The 19,554-nt window shown below is 40.3% G+C and overlaps 4 protein-coding genes across 7 annotated transcripts; 2 read left to right on the forward strand and 2 right to left on the reverse strand.

The window, feature by feature from the left end:
- Positions 1-110: 110 nt before the first annotated feature.
- Positions 111-6,217, forward strand: LOC112294585 (bifunctional dethiobiotin synthetase/7,8-diamino-pelargonic acid aminotransferase, mitochondrial). 3 transcript variants are annotated; one of them, XM_024545209.3, is made up of 16 exons: positions 111-626; positions 789-1,094; positions 1,269-1,641; positions 1,819-1,989; positions 2,121-2,382; positions 2,535-2,624; positions 2,787-2,907; positions 3,115-3,254; positions 3,520-3,614; positions 3,801-3,916; positions 4,082-4,228; positions 4,349-4,482; positions 4,588-4,719; positions 4,993-5,127; positions 5,294-5,406; positions 5,674-6,217. In XM_024545209.3, exons 1-16 carry the CDS (start codon positions 332-334, stop codon positions 5,831-5,833), a joined length of 2,790 nt encoding a protein of 929 aa, XP_024400977.1. In that variant the 5' UTR covers positions 111-331; the 3' UTR covers positions 5,834-6,217. The 3 variants fall into 3 exon arrangements, with proteins under 3 accessions (XP_024400977.1, XP_024400978.1, XP_073396050.1); XM_024545210.3 differs by having other exon boundaries at positions 4,085-4,228; XM_073539949.2 differs by having other exon boundaries at positions 914-1,094.
- A 1,978-nt stretch (positions 6,218-8,195) lies between these two features.
- On the reverse strand, positions 8,196-11,463 carry LOC112294586 (uncharacterized). Of its 2 annotated transcripts, none has more exons than XM_024545213.3 (9): positions 11,188-11,463; positions 10,809-10,953; positions 10,490-10,580; positions 10,095-10,304; positions 9,657-9,907; positions 9,293-9,424; positions 9,004-9,071; positions 8,701-8,762; positions 8,196-8,541 (listed from the first exon to the last, which is right to left on the reverse strand). In XM_024545213.3, exons 1-9 carry the CDS (start codon positions 11,358-11,360, stop codon positions 8,381-8,383), a joined length of 1,293 nt encoding a protein of 430 aa, XP_024400981.1. In that variant the 5' UTR covers positions 11,361-11,463; the 3' UTR covers positions 8,196-8,380. The 2 variants fall into 2 exon arrangements, with proteins under 2 accessions (XP_024400981.1, XP_024400980.1); XM_024545212.3 differs by having other exon boundaries at positions 10,095-10,337; positions 11,188-11,461.
- A 755-nt stretch (positions 11,464-12,218) lies between these two features.
- LOC112294587 (uncharacterized) lies at positions 12,219-13,392 on the forward strand. The gene has a single exon (XM_024545214.3). The coding sequence runs from the start codon at positions 12,485-12,487 to the stop codon at positions 13,217-13,219; it is 735 nt and encodes a 244-aa protein (XP_024400982.1). The 5' UTR covers positions 12,219-12,484; the 3' UTR covers positions 13,220-13,392.
- Positions 13,393-14,137: 745 nt separating this feature from the next.
- Positions 14,138-16,842, reverse strand: LOC112294905 (uncharacterized). The gene is made up of 5 exons (XM_024545896.3): positions 16,537-16,842; positions 15,292-16,065; positions 14,952-15,124; positions 14,617-14,674; positions 14,138-14,465 (listed from the first exon to the last, which is right to left on the reverse strand). The coding sequence occupies exons 1-5, from the start codon at positions 16,708-16,710 to the stop codon at positions 14,406-14,408; spliced, it is 1,239 nt and encodes a 412-aa protein (XP_024401664.1). The 5' UTR covers positions 16,711-16,842; the 3' UTR covers positions 14,138-14,405.
- Positions 16,843-19,554: the final 2,712 nt, after the last annotated feature.

Below are 19,554 nucleotides of genomic sequence, written 5' to 3' on the forward strand. Positions count from 1 at the left end.
GCGCTTTTGTAATAATGGGAATCAATAATAACTTTTCCACATTGCATGGAGATGGAGAGTGAAGGCGGAACGTCCAAGGCGTCGACGCTGTGGATTCCTCCGGCGTTGCAACATCTCCTCCTTGCCCTCGCTTCGCTTGCTCCCACTTGTCTCGCGACTCAGCTCTCGCTGTCGCCCTCTCGCTTGCTCACTCTCTCAGGCTCGTTTGCAGTCTTGCCTGCTCATCCGATACTCAAGCGGTGCTTCGTTGTGTTTTGCAGAGGGAGGGAGGGAGTGACGAAGAAAGGAAGAAACGGAGAGTGAGAGAGCATCACGCTCTACGGTAGCCACCATGCATCTCCTCCTCCTCCTGCCCCTCCGCCGCCGCTGCACCAACCCCATTGCCCCACGCATTGCTCACCAGTCTCGCTTCCTGGTGAGCACTGCCGGAGCCTGCTCTCCCCTGCCTCGTCATCTCCTCTCGGGGATATGGGGCCGGTGTCTGAGCTCGCACCCTAGCCCCATAGAGGACGCGGATGAAGCCAGGTGCGTAGCAGAGAATGTGGCTGATGCATTGGACGTTTCGTATCCTACCTACATGGTGTGGGGGAGCAATACGGGAGTGGGCAAAACGCTCGTTAGTGCAGGTTAGTGGCTATCGGAGGATCTAATTGAATCCCCCCCCTGTCGTTATGTAGTGGAGCATTGCGGTTTCGACAGGTGTGATGTAGCTCGTTGTTACGGAATCTGGTGTCCCAATTGGTCCCCATGTAGGAGACCGTGTGCTGAGATGTGCGAGTGGTTTTTAGGATTATGTTCTGCAATCCTTCGTCTGTCCAAATGCCAAGGCAATTCTGGAGCCAAAGATTTGCTCTACCTCAAGCCCGTGCAAACAGGATTCCCGTCTGATTCAGACGCGCGGTATGTCTACCAGGAGGTTTCTCGAGTTGGGCGATTGCATCCCGAGGCCATTTCAGAAGGTTTGTTCTTGTGTAACCACACCCTACAAGTATCGCCTGCCGTGCAGATTTCCGCTCGTGCGGGAGCCAGTGTTCCGGTGCAGCCACAATCTGCTTGGAATGCAGGGGGTCTTTCTTCCAGTCTAAATGGCACAGGTATGCTTCCGGCACAATTAGAGCGATTTCTTTTAAAGTTATAATTTGGGATTTGCATTCACATTGCCATCGCCGTGAGCAGTAATTTGCAGGGCCTTTGACACTTTTTTGTTTCCTACTGTGCGGCTACGCTCTTAAAACACAGCTTGATTTCCAAGAGCTAAGGTTTTTCAGGAATGAAAGATTTCTGCAGCTACGAATCACAGTTACTGCAAGGTGTGAAATCCAGGAATATTCCCGCAGACGGTGATGTTTACGGAAGAGCACAACTTCGAAACACTCTATCACGCTTCACTTGCAAGACAATGTGGGCATGGTACGAGCCTATTTCCCCACATCTTGCAGCTGCAAGGGAGGGTTCAACTGTGCCCGACACTATGGTTGTTGAGGCTATCCAACGTTCACTTCAGGCTCTCAGCAGTAGTCGAAAGACCAGCGGACATCGAGAGGATGCAGGTGATTGTGCAGAGAAGTGGGCGATATTAGAAACTGCCGGGGGGGTTGCTAGCCCTGGACCATCCGGAAGCCTGCAATGCGATATGTACAGGTATTGAACAGACCATGTGTTCTCTCGTCGAGTTATATTTTTTCATGGCTATCTCTTTAGCGTGCAATGAATAGACGAGCTTCTCATCCATTGGTTATGAGGTTTAGGGTTTAGAGTAAATTCTGTTTTTGGATTTCCGAAAGCTTTGGTATTTTATTGACAGTGCACTTGATACAGATCGCTTAGGTTTTCGGGTTTACTGGTCGGGGACGGGAGGTTGGGAGGCATCTCAACCACTATTGCAGCCTATGAGAGCCTGCGGTCCCGCGGTTATGACATTCCAGCTATTGTTATCGTGGACTCAGGATTGAGCAATGAAGAGCCTGTGCTGCAGTACCTACGACACAAGTAAGAGGATATGATACAAATTAATATCGGGGAGATATTCCTTGCAATTTTCCAATTTTTATTATTGTGTCACGTTGACTATGCTGAAAGGTCAGGGGTTAAGATTGGTGTGATTCTGTTTCTTTGCATAGGATACCGGTTGTTGTTCTTCCTCCCCTACCTGAAGATCCGAACAAGAGGCTTGAGGAATGGTTTCGCCTCGCAGAGGGAACGTTTCTTGAGTTAATGAATGTATTGGAAAATTCCCATTCCAAGAGATTAAGGCGGCTTGAGGAGATGCCCAAAATGGCAGGAGAAATTTTATGGTGGCCCTTCACACAACACGACCTAGTTGCCCAAGATTCCATCACGCTCATTGATTCAAGATCAGGGGAGAACTTTTCTGTCTACAAGGTGGGATTGCTTTGAAACGTTATGATAGTGTCATGTATATGAAGTTGCTGAAACCCTTGGGACTCTTTGTGTATACACTGATTCTATTTGGCTCCGATGGAGAGTCCAAGTCTAACTTTGATCCCACGATTATAATTTTCCATGGTCGGTAGTCTGGAACGCCTTCAACCGGTAAGACGATTGCGACGCAGTTTGATGCATGTGCAAGCTGGTGGACTCAAGGCCCTGATTCTATCTTGCAGGTAACGTATCGACACGTATGCTTGTTGGATTATGTTTCGTCCTTCTTGGATCTGCACACAACCATGAATTGCAATGGTTGAATTCTGCTGATAATCGTAGTTGCCTGCTAGCTTTAGAAATATCTTTGGCTTCTAAGCAATGGTTACATTAATTGTGCTCAGCCCGAGATAGCCAGAGAAGTAGCTTACACTGCGGGAAGGTATGGTCACGTCATGTTTCCTGAAAATGTACATGAACCTGCTTTGCGGTGTGCTGAAATTCTTCTCGCAGGGGCAGGCCGAGGTACTATTCTATCTCGCACTCTTGGCAAATTTACAAAATCTTTTTGAGAACATTTATGGAATTCCGTTGTGGGCGTATTTAATTATATAGCATCCCCCTGTTTCAAGTATGCATTGTTAAGCTTTCATGCTGAACGTCCAAGTTGCTGTGGTGCATACTTGTCAGACGTATAGTCTTGTTTTGATATATGCTTGCACTTATGAACAGGATGGGCAGAGCGGGTGTTTTTCTCGGACAATGGATCGACGGCTATAGAAGTTGCTATTAAAATGGCTTTCCGAAAATACATTGTTGACCATGGTCTTAGCGATCCCTCTACCATCGAGCGCCGAGGAGGGCAATTGAAGGCAAGATATTATTTCTGCTGCTGCTTAGAGACTTTTAGGATGTTTGTATGCTTAAGAGACACCCTTAAAACGTCTTTAAATCAATCAGTACCAAGCTTGTATGTCCAGGTTTTTCTCGTGGGTACCTTCTGGAGCGCGCTCCAGAAACTTCCATAACATGTTGAATGATATAGGAAGAGAGTAGTTCTTTTCACCAGAGCTTAGCTATTGATAGAAGTTATATATGTCACTACAGCTGACGTAAGACATGTACCATTCAAAGCAGGTTGTAGCTCTAAAAGGATCCTATCATGGGGACACACTAGGTGCTATGGAAGCACAAGCGCCTTCAGCTTACACAGGCTTCAAGCAACAACCATGGTAAAATTCATTCACGATATATAGTATGAACTTTTGAGGATGTATACTTGTATAAATAGTTGTTTTCACTCATATCCTAAAAGAAATTTAGCGGTTGACAAATGTTTTCACTCAACATCGTATTTGCTTGTTTGTTATGAAAAAGAAAATCACAACGAAAGAATCTGACCTTTCTGCTGGAAACAGGCATGTAGGGAGAGGTTTTTTCCTGGAGCCACCTACCGTCTTTCAACGACAGGGTCGTTGGCATCTGCAACTTCCACGTGTCTTCCACGATAGTGATTCTTCTGATTCTGCTTCTTGTATGTCAGCACAACTTTGTCTATGTCGATGCAACTCGTTTTTTAAGCTTGGCGATGATACGTGGATATGCTGTGTGGCAAGTGCAGTAGATGAAACGCCGTTTGAATGAAACAATCATGGGATAAAACTATGTTACTGATTTTCATCTGTCGACACCATTGAAGCAGGCTGGAAATCCAGGGACGAAATTTTTGACATTTGCCGAGATTCCACACCTCTTGCCAACCTCTACATCAGATCTATTAATCAGCAACTTGCTGCAGCAGTTAGAGAAGAGAATAATGTCCCAGCTGCATTGATTATTGAACCTGGTGGGACTAGTTTGATGTTGGGATATCTTTTTGGTGAGATTGTTTGAAAAATGTTTCTTAGTGATTTTATAGTATACTATCCGCGCTCTGATATTTCTATGTGGTATGTTTCTGGGACAGTGATGCACGGAGCGGGAGGAATGGATATGATAGATCCCTTGTACCAGCGGATGCTTGTCCGTGAATGTCGCCGCCGTGGCATACCAACCATTTTTGACGAAGTCCTTTCTGGTTGCTGGCGATTTGGTGTAGAGGTTTGTGTATTGCTATGCTTATTTGTGTTCATTGGTTATCGTCTGCACATTTGAATACATACACCGGAAGGATTGTTCCTCATCAGTCTCTACTGGTATTGTCAGTCTGCTGTAGATCTACTGGGCTGCAGCCCCGACATAGCATGTTACTCAAAACTACTTTCGGGGGGTTTAGTTCCTCTCGCTGCAACACTTGCAACTCAGGCTGTCTTTGAAGCCTTCCGTGGCATCTCTAAGGTGGGATTCAATTTTCTTTTATGAAATTTATCTCCTTGATATTTTACCTTGGTTATGTTCGATTTCACAGGTCACTGTGCTAGTTTTCTAGCAACTACATAGTACATTTTGTGCACCCAAAAAGCACGTCATTGAGTTGAGTACTTTCGACTGAGTGCTTTACATGGGTAATGCTTAGAAGGTACATTAAGCTGGGTTTCGTCTTAGAAAGGTGCTAGAAACTGCGTGCACCATATTGACGATATTCGATGTATGGGGTTTGTGTGGATGCAGTTAGATGCTCTGTTACATGGCCACTCGTATACAGCTCATGCTGTTGGCTGCGCAAGTGCCGTTGTGTCCCTTCAATACTTTTCCGATCCCTCAAAAAATTCTAATTTGTTACCAGGAGGGCGCCGCCTGAGGGAGGTGAACATCTCATCGTTCAATACTTGCTAGTCAGAAATTATTTAAGTCATGTTTTTGTACCTGCTGAGTGGACCTTCCCTTGCTGTAAATCTAGGATCTATTTACCTTCACGAGGTTAGTTCAAATTTGTGGATCAGACTTGTCTGAACTAAAGGTTGTGTGGCAGCTGTGGAAACCAGAATTAGTGTCACTTATATCGTCACACCAGTCAGTGGAAAGAGTGGTGTCTGTGGGGACAATCTTCGCACTGGAACTCCGTGCTAATGCAGCAGAATCAGGGTACGTGCATCCGGTTGACTTGACTCGACAGTTCTGATTAAGGTGTATGTGGATTTGAGTTGAAGTGCACATGAAACTCGATGCTCCTTAAACGACAGTAGTAGCTATCTTCCGACTTAATAATTGAGCCTTTTACTAATTTAGAATATTACCTCAAGCACATCAGTTTTGAATTCTCTGTTCACATTCGACACCAAAAGATCGTTTCACTATCCAGTTACGATTGCTTTAACCTCAAGAGTATCCATGACTCGTTCCGCTCTGCAGATATGCCTCCATGCTCTCAAAAGAACTTGTGGAAAATCTTCGACAAGAAGGCATCTACACCAGACCACTGGGAAATGTAGTGTACCTCATGTGTGGGCCACTAACACAACCCAAAACGTGTACCACGATGTTGGAAAAGTTGCTTGCTTTACTTGGCTAGACCGAAGCAGCACATTTGCTCGAGGTGTTTTGGAAGCGAGTGCTGAAATTTGTGGACACTGATGGTTAATGATGACCAGCAGAAAGGACGTGACGTGATGTGACCTGGAGGAAGCTATGGCTTTGTAGTAGAGACTTGAAATCTTCTTAATCTACTTCAAGTAATTTCTGAAGAAGCATACTTGTCACCTCCCAAATTGGATTTATCGTAGCAATGAAAAAGCAGACACAAATGAAAGTGTAACCTCCATTGTTCTGAGACGAAGTGGATGTCTCCTCCTGACATCTTATCCGAGTCCGAATTCGGGGTACTCGGTCACACGATCGCCTGTGTGGACTGCTTTTTATCATGTGAACAATTCATTTCAAATTTCATTGCACAGAACTATCCAGCTGCTCAGGCATTCGGTAGTGTTTGAGGTAATTCTGGGGAACATGCTTTTGATGGTTTTCAGTTTTGCCCTACTAAGAATCTGGTGAATAGTAGGTGCTTTCACTGAACTCATACTGCACCTTTCGACGAAACCGTCACTCTTGCATGAATAATGTTTTATGATAAATTTTTTTGTGGTTTTCTGTTTGTTGTTGTTATGTCTTATGGTTTTGGTAGGTTTCAAATTAAGTCAAATTCCAATGCAATAAATGTGGTCAAATTCAACAGTCAGATTTGACACATAACTTTACTTCCAAACTTCCACGTAATTTTGTACAAGATAGAATTCAGGAAAAAGAAATTTCCATGAAAATGTTTAGTTATCAATGAATTACTTCCAATACAACTGAATTGTGCAAAATTCTTAGATTATGTTTTTTAAATTATCAAGTGTTTTTACAGACAATATTTTTATCAGTGGTTGAAAATCTTGTTGTGTGAAGGTTGGTGAACCATATATTATCACAATTATTATTCCTTTTGGCCATGCAAATTGTCAATGTCAGCAAAACTAACAAAACTAAGATTTAGAAAAGAGATACATGCATCGATGCTTATTGAAGAATAAAACCACAAGATATGGTTTTGTTGAATTAATAAAGCTGGCTCATTAATACTGAAAACAATTATTAAAATTGACTTCATTTTTACAAAATAGTAATTTTAGAAATATATAATATTAATGGTGAAAGTCATGAATATTTAAAAATAAAATAGATATATAATTAATAAAAAACATATTGTTTCCTTATAAATCAAAAATATTGATATATATATATATATATATATATATATTCAATTTTTTATTTTAAAACTACAAATTACAATATAATTTGTAAAAATAAAATAAAATAATAATAAGCTACAATGGAGTCTTTTTTGGTATACTTGGAAGACTTTTACATAAAAACATAAGTTTGTGGATATATATATGATTAAAAAATTATTTATAAATATATTTAAAATTCTCTTTTTAGTACTGGATTTCACATATTATATTTATTTATAATTTACTTAATGAATTTCACAAACTGCCATCTTTTCTCCTTAGTATAAAATTAATTTTATTCTTTGGTTACTTAATTAATTGACTTATTCTAATATATTAGATAATACATAGTGGAATATTTCACTACTAAAATTATCTTTGAGGTGCACTTGTAGAGAATAGATGTATTTTGAAATAGATGAATTATTCATAATATATGAATGAACCTAAACCCAAGCATAACAAAGACAACCATGTGTTGAGAGTTTTATAATAACCTCAATACCCTATGTATAAATTATAATGTTTATAGAGGTTTTTTCCAACTTTTACAATGATCCAAGATGTTTCTTCTCCTCTATGTTATATTTTTGATACCCCCTTCTAAGTGACTGCAAAGAAGCAGCAAGTTTAGACTTGGAAGTGGTGGGATGAAGTGTATCAATAGTTTGATTTATAAGGAAACTTGTGGCATCTTGAAGCTATTTTAGAGAGTGGGATAGTCACCTGCACTAAACACGTTGGGTGGAAGACTCTCATTACCACTGTTGTGGGTACGACCAAGCATCAAAGAAGATTTGGAGATTGAATCAATGTATCAACTAAGGCTTCTTTTCATGTTGTGTTTTCTTGACCACAATTTGTCAAGTTTCACACACTCCCATTTAGTGATGTGACGCTGAGCTATGTGAGGTTTGCCCAAATTGAGTGAGATTTTTTCAGCTTTTAGGATTTACTTGGGTGGCCCACGGCTTTGGGAAGTCTTGTGAAGTTTGCGGTACTTGTGATCAAATAGATGTGTTACCACACGTGCTCTCATTTCTCTAGCTCTACACATTCAACCACGGCCAGTGACGACGGTCCATTAATACTGTTTTCATTGATGTCAAAGAGTATTCTGCTTATTATGCTGTAAATACCATTCTTGTTGACTCCAAAATCTGTTCTTCCATACACCTGAGCAAATAATTGCTATTACCACAATCGTTCTCTTATACAATTGTTGCGACAACATTACCGAACCTTTCCACTCTCAATCAACAGGACATGACTATCATGTCATATGACACTAGGAATCTAGTTCAGGGTCCTCGACTAACTACAATAACGTAACAGCATCAAAACCATCACCCAACTACCACCTTGTTTAGTAGATTGGACTCCAGCTTGGTAAGCTTGGCTATAAACAAGCCACTTGTGTGGGATGTCACAGGATCGAAACGTAATGTGTGAGGCAAACCACCAGGTCGACATGGCCACTGTCTTGCGGGCTCCACTTCTTGCAACTCTAAACGAACAGAATGTAGGCGGTATCACACAGTTAGTGAAGTGGCCGAAGATAGGACTCAGCTGCAATAATTCTCATCTACTCTACTCATACACTGCGTAGCCTTAATATTGCACATTGACTACTAATATACCAGCTTATAGGAAACTGGAAGAATACCTGCATCATCGTGAGATGCCAGAAATCTCTCCACCACACCTTCGTTCTGGTCCCTCGTGAAGCTGTAAGTCAAAAATACCAAGCATTAGTTTACAAACACAACACATGTTATGGGTAACAAGGATCGTCTCCAAAATCGGTACTCCATTCTGGAATCGTCCTTTTAGCAGTACACAGAGAGTGACGGTACCAGGTATCGGCTGCTGCAAAAATGGTAATAAGCATTGAAACACATTTTTCACACGGGTCTGGAACAAAACTCATTGCATCCTGAATAAAGTGCGCGATGTTGAGACGATGCACCTGCAAGTGCTGTATACAAGTGTGCCTCCAGGGTTAAGTAGTCTGAACCCATTGCTCAAGAGACGCAGCTGCACATCCCAAGCCATACAGAAGACCATATTCTTGAGATGGAATAATAAATCCATGATAGCAGGTTCAACGGCATAGTCGTCCACGTGTACAGGAAACAGAATCACGCCCGCTTTGCACGAACCAGATTGAAACTAAAAGCATCCATCAAAAAAAGGAGTGCGCGCTCTTTTTCATTAACGCATAATCGCTACAACGTAGCCGAATCATTTGCCTTTACCTGGAGAGATGTAATGGAAGCGATTCGCTCTTCATTTAGGAACCGCCTCTCAAATGTATCCCAACCCCATTCGTTGTATTTAACGATGTGTCTCAATGAACCATCATGGGTGCACTCTGCATCCACTAACACCTACTTTGACAGAGATGAGTGAAAGAACAAAACAAGAGACCAGTAATCAAGCCGTGCAGGGCAACAGAAATATACTTAACTCCTGCAGGTGAACTCTTCAGAAAAGAGCAAGGATGACCATTAAATACCAGATATATTCACGCTCATTAAACAAGAGTCTTAACCCATAGCAACCGGAAGTAGCCAAAACGGGTAAAATCACCTCAAAAGACAAGTGAGAAGGGGGTGTTACCTTGTCATAACCAGAAAATGAAGCTTCATTAGAGTCCTGACAAACTCGTGCCACATCTGCCACTTTCATGCCCACTACTCCAGCCTCAATACCATAGAAGAAAAGCTCCGGCATCCCGTCCACACCAGTCTGTAAAGGTATTCCAAGATACTTCGCTCTTTTCGCAGATCGCTTTTCTTGTCGTGTCCTTCCAGACCTCCACTCTCCATACACTGTTTTTCTCTCCATCCTTGGATTCTTGTGAAAACCGCCTGCAAGAGGTGCAAGCCGAAATTTAAGACCTTGCCCTGCCAAGGAGCATGGTTCCAGTACAGATGGAGAGTTCTTTCAAAGATCCGTAGAAGTATGAACTAGAGTGAGAATACTGCCTTCAGATTTACTTTGATCCTGTCCAAACGCGTCACGCAACTTCATTAGAAATTTCGCTGTTACTAGTACCATCTCCGATGTCCTCGTCGTCAGAGCGATCATCGCCAGCACTTGCCGAGCATAACTTGCTCCCACCATTCAATGGCAGCAATGAGAAGGTTGTTCCATCTCCCAAGTAGAGGCGAGTTCGTCTTCCAAGTCCGTATTTTAGCAGCATGGTGCGACAGGCAGCGAGACGAGGTCGAGCGATATCCACCGCAGTTAGTGACCCAGAATCTCCTAAAGACTCGGCCATCATACACAGCTTAGCACCTACCAAATCAGCACAGATAATTGAGGTAATTCCGCAAACAGGATGCGAATTATGTCAAGCGACATCGGGAACAAAGAGAAGTTTTCAAATCATCCAAACAATCAAAGGCTATGGCTACGCATGGAACAGAATACATAAGACCATCACCCACCTGGTGCAGCACAAAGGTCAAGCACGTGGTCGCCAGATGATATCTCCAAAGCTGCTACAGCAGCCCCGGAGGCTGCATCCATCCCATACAACTGATCTCCAGAAATAAATTAACAGTTAAAAATAGTAATAACTGTCAGCGGATCGTCAAAAACCATAAAACACATGTTCGAGATTCATTGAAGATGTCCGTAATTCTGGCAAGGAGAAAAGAGACAATAAAAGAGGGCTAGGAGGAGGGAGGAAAAAGAAAAAAAGAAAGAAAAAAGAGACAGACAGACAGACACACAGACACACAGACAAACAACACGTGCAATCACCTTGCCCAGCTGATATGCCTGAGTGCTCGCAATCTGAGCCTGTGGTGGCAAGCTGAAGAAATTGGGAAGCCATGCCAAAGGGGAAAGTTTCAACCCCAGCTCTTCTTCGAGCTCTGGAATATCCAAACTGGTCCGTGGTTGTACTCTGGACCCATCATGAAAAACAGCTAGGGTTCAGAGCTCCGAAACCAATGCAATAAGGAAACGAACTGCCCTTTTCAGAATTACAACACCAGGCGAATCCTAAAACAACGTGCATCGCGGAAACGAGTTTTCATGAGGCGTTCACGGATAGCAATTGTAGTGCCGAGGAGCGCCAATTGAATTCATGGAACACAGAAATCAAAAGAGTGGGTCGTGTACGGAGCAGGAATTGCACCTGATGTAGCGAGGGAGCGTGGCTGCGGCCGCATAGATGGAGGCATCGAGGCCATTCTGCTTGAGAAACGTCAGAAATGCGGGAGGAAGCGTAGAAGGAAGCTGGTCCGCCATGGCGATGGCACGCGAGCAGGCTTGCTGCGCTCTCACGCTGGCCATGGCCGCCGCAGCCATGCCAACAGAGCCCACACGCACAGGCAGAGACACAGAGAGAGAGAGAGAGAGAGAGGGAGAGCGGGGGCAGGAAGAGAGGCGGGAGACACCCAAAACAAACGGGGCAGGAAGGAATGGCTACTCCCCCCCCTCCCCACCTATTTTCTCATTCTATCTTAGACAATATTATGCTAACATTATTTTTTAGATCTAGTTTCTGCAGGATGTAAAATAAACGATAACCAAATCAATCTCTTTACCATATTAAACAAAAAGAAAAATTATAACACACTTATATTTTGTGAAAGAAAGAAAGAAATAAAATATATATAGTTCACAAATTGAACTTCAATACATACATTGTTCGATACATTATTTAAATCTAGAGTTTCACATTGTGGTTGGTAGATTAATTGGATGATGCATAGTATAATTCTAGGGTGTGGATGTGTAGTGTATTTTTATAACGTAGTTCTGCAGATGACTTCGTGGTTCATTGTATAGTTCCTGAACTAGTTAGATTCTCTCAGTTTACTGAAGGTTAAGTTAATGATTCCTGAACTGCAGTTAGATTCTTTCAGTTTACTGGTCTATTTTTGCATTATAATAAATACAACTCATATGGTATGTTGATTTCATATTAATTCATTATTTGAATATTTGATTTTAGTTAAGGTTTTCATCTTTGATCAGAGTGGATCATGAAACAATCAGAAAAGCAAACCGTAGATTTACAGGCCAGAGGTCTTGGCAGGGACCACCACAAGTTAAGTGAATGGTGACATCTGTGCATAGAAATACAGATTGAGAAAGTTGCGCAATGTGATTAGTGCAGTGTTCTGCGCAGCCTTCTCATTCTTGTTTCCTTTTACTTCAGCGGCAAGAGAACTCCACTGCTATTTATCGATTAAAGTAAAATAAGATCTATATGTAGAGAGCAACACCCAAACCCGGAAGGTTTCTATGAGTGTTTTCTTCGAAGTAATTGAAGTGATTCCTTCAACTATTTCAGGCGGGCACACAGGCGGAGTGTTGTTTTTTCATTTTTTTATTTTTTATTTATTTTTTGCAAAATAAAATAAGTGGATTGTTTTAAGCGGTGCATCCCAAAAGAAGAGACGGTAGTACAAGAAAAATATAACGCGATGGGGCGCTTGAAGATAGATGTGGACAAGAAGCGACCAGCTTCGAAGATCAATTCAACGTTTTCGAAACGGAAAGATGGACTAATGAACAAGGCAAAGCAGATGGGTAGCTTGTGCGACGTGGACGTGGCGTTGATAGTATTCTGCCCCAGAGGAGATGATGTGATCGATGTGTCGCACGGGGGCACCATTGATGAAGTGTACCAAAGATATGTGCGTTTCAGGCAGCGCCACAACCGACCACAACAGCTCGTCTACAGGCCCAGGACTGGACCGCGTGGTCATCAAGAAGCACCTGACCCACACCCCGCAGGTAATGTGCACTCCCTCAATCTACCTGGACCGGCACACGATCTGGATGGACCATACGGGCTCTTTCCAGACGCAGCAGCAGGGGGAGGAGGAGAAAGAGGAGGAGGAGACGGAGAAGGCAGAGGTGGAGCAGAACTGCAGGCTGGGGGGATTCCGCTGAGCCCGAATGAGGCGTTCGAGCTGTATCTGAACCTGAAGGCGCAGATGGAGACGGTGAGCCAGTACCTGGACTTGCAGCACCGACAGCAGGTAAACCAGCAGCAGGCTCTCCCTCCTCCTCCTCCTCATCCGTTCCCTCCCATGCAGCAACAACAGCAGCACCTCCCCCAGGATGTCATGGCTCCCCCGCACCACTTCCTCCCCAACCCCCCTCCCTTCAACGCCGACGCCCTGTTCCACAACCCCAATCCCTTTCCCAACTGAACCTCCTCTCGTCTCCCCCACCTCCTCCGTCTCCTTCGTCTCCATCTCCTGCGTCTGGGATTGTGCTGGTATGCATTGTGTAGGCATGCCATTGATTGGTTGGTTTTAGATAGAATACATGTGAACTCTACACAATTTTGTATTAAAACATCCTTTTGGGTTCTACCATTCAACACTCTGTCACTTCATCTTTGAATTCTGGATGCTTATGTTATTTCAGTTCACAAAATTATTCATTGAGGGTATGAAGGATGATATCAGATGGTAAAGTCTATGATGCTGCAACACTATGTTTTACTGCATTTGATTTCGTTTTTTTTTTTTTTTTCAAATGTACTATATTGTGCTGCAAAAAAATAAAAAAATAAACAAAAAATGCATGCGTAATTTAATTCTTTTCCAAATGCATTATACAAGAAAGATAAAGTTATTTTTTGATTTGTTTCAGAATTAAAATTTTAATTATTCGTATTTTTAATTTAAAATTTATTTATTTCACAAATTCAGAATTTGATTTTTTGTAAAAAATTTATTAATTTTACTTATTATTGTAGTATTTTCATTTTGAAGTTTTACAAAAAATTCAGAAAGTAATTAATTTTCAAAAGAATCAATTGTGTAAAAATCATTATTTTTTTAATGATTTTAAATTATTTTAAATTGCTTCATTCCAATGATGTGACGATGCCCAAATATTAATTTTATATTTCAGCATAAATATATAAATAAAAATAATATTTAAAATTATGTAAAAATAAAAATAAGACGCCAAAATGAGTATGCCAATGCACATGAAGCTTATGAAGTTACTCAACTGAAACAATTAAAAAATTATTGCCAAGATTACTGATGCCTTTGTTCTTTCCTCTCTGAACTTCAAATGATGTGCTGCAAAGACTTTCCAAGGAACGAAAAAACTTCTATGAAAAGGTCATAAAACAATTCCATGATTTCTGCATCCAAAAATATTTGGAAATAAAAGTACAGAAAGCTAAATAAACATGATTAAGATCTAAACTACCTCCAAAAGTGTGCATGAACCTCAACGGCCACTAATTTATAAATTTACAACAATCATGCAAACCATTTATCCATGCTACAATCATGCGTGCTTTTTAAGTTGCGTAGACCCTTACTGCCTGGACCCACATCTCTGTTCATGTTAAGCATGTTCCAGCATGGAATGTCACCTTACGCCTTTCTCACTAAGTTCCGCCTTAACGCGTGCGAAGTATGTACTGTCAGGCTGCGTGGCGAAAAAGATTGTAAGTAAAGATCAACCAAAAACGATTATGCTTCCATTAATGAATACAAAAGTAATGCTATAATAAAAGAGCAGCAAGTTCAGCTCATGTAGGAACAGGCAAATAAGATATTTGATATGAAGTGTGACTCACATAACCAAAGTTGGTGGGTCCTCCCCATGTACTTGTCTTGTGATGCACTCCTGACCAGCTGCAAATAAGACCACAAAGATCGCAGTTTTCAATGAATGTAGGCAGCTTTGCACAAACATAACACTAAACGTGATAAGAAAATCAGATTCGTAGGTTTTTTGCCCAAAAACTTTGTATACTACCCGCGACTTCCTATATCATCTTCTCAAGAGACGACAAGCTCTGGTAACTGATAGGTTACATCGCAACACAAGAGTCAAGTTCCTTCCAGACAAAGTAATGACCGAACGTCAACACTAGAGAAGCTGGCATAACAGTCGTGTGAGAAAACATACGTGACAACATCCCTTCTTCCTGTGGTGATTGAGGTGCCCACGCTGAACAGCAATCTGCGATCCCAAGCTATCTTCAAAAGGTTCAACACATCTTCACCTTCTTTGGTATAAGGCAGGTATGCTACTCGCCTGGTGCCCGTGTAAGGACATCCTGGACTTGGATGCTCGGGACCCTGTGAACGTGAGTCTCTTAGAACACGAATTCGATACAACATAGATCCCAGCATGGTCATCCTATAACAAACTCACGATTTAGCCCCAAATTATGCTCACGTGCTGATAAGAGGAAATTCAACCGTGCAGCCAGCGATGCCACGCAAATGACAGTAGGGAAACTCACTTGAATTCCACTTGGAAAGTTGTATTGGATTACAATGACGTCGACACCAGGAAAGCCTTCGAGACCACTTGCGAACTCAGGACTACCAGCACGGATAATGCGCACACTCATTGTCCCGTCAGGTTGAGTTCCAGTTATGACTCCATACGCCATGTTACATATTGGACAGGTGGGGCGAGTCTCGAACCATCGAATGATACAGTCTTTGCAGAACAAATGTCGACACTTGGCCAACATTGCCGCATTCCTCCCCCTTAAATCCATCACGCAAATGGGGCATTCGTTACAGTCTGAGTTCTCCACGTATGGGTGTAGATCTGCCGGATCATAGGCTTCAGAAACTGCCCCAGCCGCGACGGATGGGGCCGGTACAGAATGCGCCTGTAGCAGGGAAGAGACATGAGGAGCACTGGGTGAAGCAGCCGGCACAACCGGAGTCGCCCCTGCTGCTGCCGTTCCGGGAGAGACCACCCGTCTTCGAATTTTACGGGAAAATCCTGTGCTCAGATTCGTCTGTAATCCATCAGCCTCAAACAGGATAGTGTACTTGCGATGATGTATGCGGAGTGATACCCCGCCAGGTGTAGAAGCCTGGAAATATGCATTAGTACTGTTGTGGCCCTGTCCCCAAGCAATCTCGATCTGAGAACTGATCAAGACATCGTAAGCGTGCCATCGCTGAGATTCATCCTCCCACCACTGCCACTCCGCGATCCCTGATTGAGCGTCCACGTTTCTCCTCACCGGCCTTGATTGCTGTGTGTTACGATTTATCTACAACAAGCACCCAGCTCAAAACTCGTCACTTCGCAGTCCGACGCGGGAAAAACGAACATATTGCACAAGAAGACCATCGTTCACAACAAACATAAACCTTCCCAAGGACCCTCTTTACATAACTGAAAAAGATCCGAAAACACCAAAAGCATAACAATGATACTGAGTATAATCATACAAACGACAACAAATAAATAATAATAATAATAATAATCATACACCAGTGTAAAAATTATGGAAAATGCAGGAAAGGTGCTCCAGCGCCGGACTCGTCATCATAGGTCATTATGTTATCAACCTGAGAACTTTCCTGTCACCCTTGAAAAATGTGCTCCAAAATCGACAAACGAAATGCGAATTTCGCAGTCCCCGCACAGCTAAGCCCAAAACCCTAGATCATAAAATGTTGGAGACAACTTTCAACGAGAGAACGAGAGCGAGTGGGGAGATGATGAAGGAGAGAAGTACCTGGCAAGGAGGGATGGATTGAAAGGTAATGGAATGAGTGGGTGCTGAGGGGGATGTAATACAGACGTCAAGGGACGGCTGTTGCACCTGGAAGGACGCTTCAATAGAATCAGAAAGTACGGAATTATAAGGCTTCCAGAGCATTGCATCGGTCAACCATTCCCAGACGGCCATTGCCAAATGGGACGATGGCACCGGTGAAAGGCAAGCCCCAAAAGAAGAACAACCACAACCACGATTGCAACCCACTGAGGGAGAGGAGGGTGGGATACAGAGGAGGAAAAGATGGGTGCAGATGAGCGTGGGAGAGGAACAGACAGAGAGAGACAGAAGAAGAAGAAGCAGAAGAAGTATGAGGGGGCGAAGGGGGGGAGGGAGTAAGAGAGGAGCGTAAGCAGGAAGGAAGCGAGCTCAAGAAGCGAAGGATTCTAGGAAGCCAACGATGCCGGCAGGGTTCCTCCTCCAAGCCAAGGCAAAGCAAAGCCAACGAACGCCAGCGGCCAAAAGAAAAGTGTCGGCATCACAGATGGGGCGCGTCGACCAGCGCGGACCCGACGTCCTCCACATCCCCCCCCCCATGGGAAACGTGCTTTCAAAGCCATGTGCCTGCCTGTGATGGCGCGTGCAACCTCCCCCCGCACAAACGAACGAACAGACGGACGTCCTCATCCGTCTCCTCTCACCCACATCCCTTCCCTCATTGCTCAATCTAGTGGCCAAACTGTAAGAAATCCCCATTCTACTTATCTCATACAAGCACATCGTTCATATGGGATTAGAAGTGAAACCCAAACAGTCATAGTGCAATCATTGCCATTGCCACCATGTACCCCACCTATCACTCAAATTGTACTTGTGAAGACAGCTTTTATTCTTCTTACATTTGTTTTCTATTCCAAAACTCTCCTCAAAATCAATACCAATGAGTTATATATACACACACATCAAAAATTCAATAGAAAGACACCTTAATAAATTATCATATTTATGTATATGATATTTATATATGATTAATTATCACTAATTACATGTTAAGATATTAAGATCACATGATCTCTATTCATTACTTCAAAGCATACTTACCTCTAATCTCAAAAGTAGCATCTCAAAGTAAAAACACAAGTTTTCCAAAATTATTCTTTGAACTAATCTTAATTTAAAAATTAGAAAACTTGGATGGATTTGGTATCTATATGTATCTAAACAAAAATCAAGTTATATTGCAACTTAGTCAAAATGCTTAGAATCTAAGTGAACTTTTTATTAAGAAAATTAGCTTGTAATGCCAATCTTAATATGGTACTAACTTGCTAATATATATATATATATATATATATATATATGTTAATAACTTATCATAGATATTAATTTATATGTTTTTTTCAAAAAATAATTCATACATGTATAATTATCAATAAAAATATATTTAAAAAATAAATATTTAAATATTTAAAAGAAATCAAATTTCTAATGACTAACATAAAGAAATTAAAATTTATGTACAAAGATAAAAGTACAATAAAATAAATTGACAAAAATAAAAAAAAATACGTCAATTTTTTTTCAATATAAACTCATTAAGAAGAAGGTTATTATTTATTTATTTACTTATTTATTTATTTTTTAAAATGATATAAGATTCGTAAGACAAAATTAGAGTTGTAAGACACCTCTCTATGCTAGCATTTAAAGCCTAAATCAAATATTTATAAAGCACTTGTAGCCAAATAAAAAATCCAATGATACTTAAAAATCCAATTAGTTGATTCTACTTCTATCTATTTAATTGATATAGATTTTTGTGACACTACCTCATCTTTTAAAATATATTTTTTTAAAATAATTAAATAAATATAAATCTATTTAAAAAAATTAGGTTATTTTTATAATTCTATAAAATAAAAAATATATAAGATGGTTACTAGCAAAAATTCTAACCTATATTTTGCATAAAAGTGAGTGATAGGATTTTTGAGCTAATGATAGTATTATATTCTTTGGGAATAGATTATCAAATTATTTTATTATTTTTCATATATTTATATCTATTTAAAATAAAAAAGATATAGTAATTGTCTTTATTAATATTATCAAATACAAAAAATTCTTTTAAAACTATAACACTAAATATATTATATTTTATTATCCATATGAAATAAAATATGAGTTCTTTTATAAATCATAAGATTATTTTTTGAATTATGAACATCATAACAATCAAAGTAATTTTTTGCAATCTTGCAAATAATATATTTTGAAATGAATCTTCTAGTTACTTGTTTATTTTATTTTTCTTCAATATATATATATATATATATATATATATATCCATAATTTATATTTTTTATTATAAAAATTTATTTATCTTTAATTATTATTTTTTTATTAAAAATAATAAATTAATTTCAATAATTATTAAAAATTTAAATAGATCCTATAAGCACTTACTAGTATCAACATGAAATCAATGTATAGAATATCCTAGTTGGTTTTAATACAATCTATAATAAATATTAATACTATTTCAATAATAAGAAATAAATAGAAATAAGTAGAAATTTGTAGAAATGTATTGTGTAAATTTAATATTTTTTAGAACATTGCAAAAAACATTTATACATAGTCAAATAATATATATATATATATATATATATATATATATATATCGAGAGAGAGAGAGAGAGAGAGAGAGAGAGAGATGATAAGTAGCCTTAGATACTTATTTAGAAGTATTTTTACTTTTAAAAAGCCATAGTAGAAGTAGCTTTTAGCTAAGACATTTAGATTGCAAGATTGGTGGTCATTAAAAAGCTTCAAGATGATTTTCTTAGTAATTAGGAATATAGAAATTAGACTAAGATCATCCTTGATCTGATTAATAATTTTTTTATATTATACTTTTTTTTTGAAGTTCTCTAATTTTTCTATATATGACAATTGTAATTCTAACTTTTTATTCTAATACATGTATATATATATATATATATATATATATTCTTAGTTTTTAGTTATATTTAG

The sequence above is a fragment of the Physcomitrium patens genome, chromosome 17 (genome assembly GCF_059467195.1).
Source record: "Physcomitrium patens ecotype Gransden chromosome 17, ASM5946719v1, whole genome shotgun sequence".
Taxonomy (NCBI): domain Eukaryota; kingdom Viridiplantae; phylum Streptophyta; class Bryopsida; order Funariales; family Funariaceae; genus Physcomitrium; species Physcomitrium patens.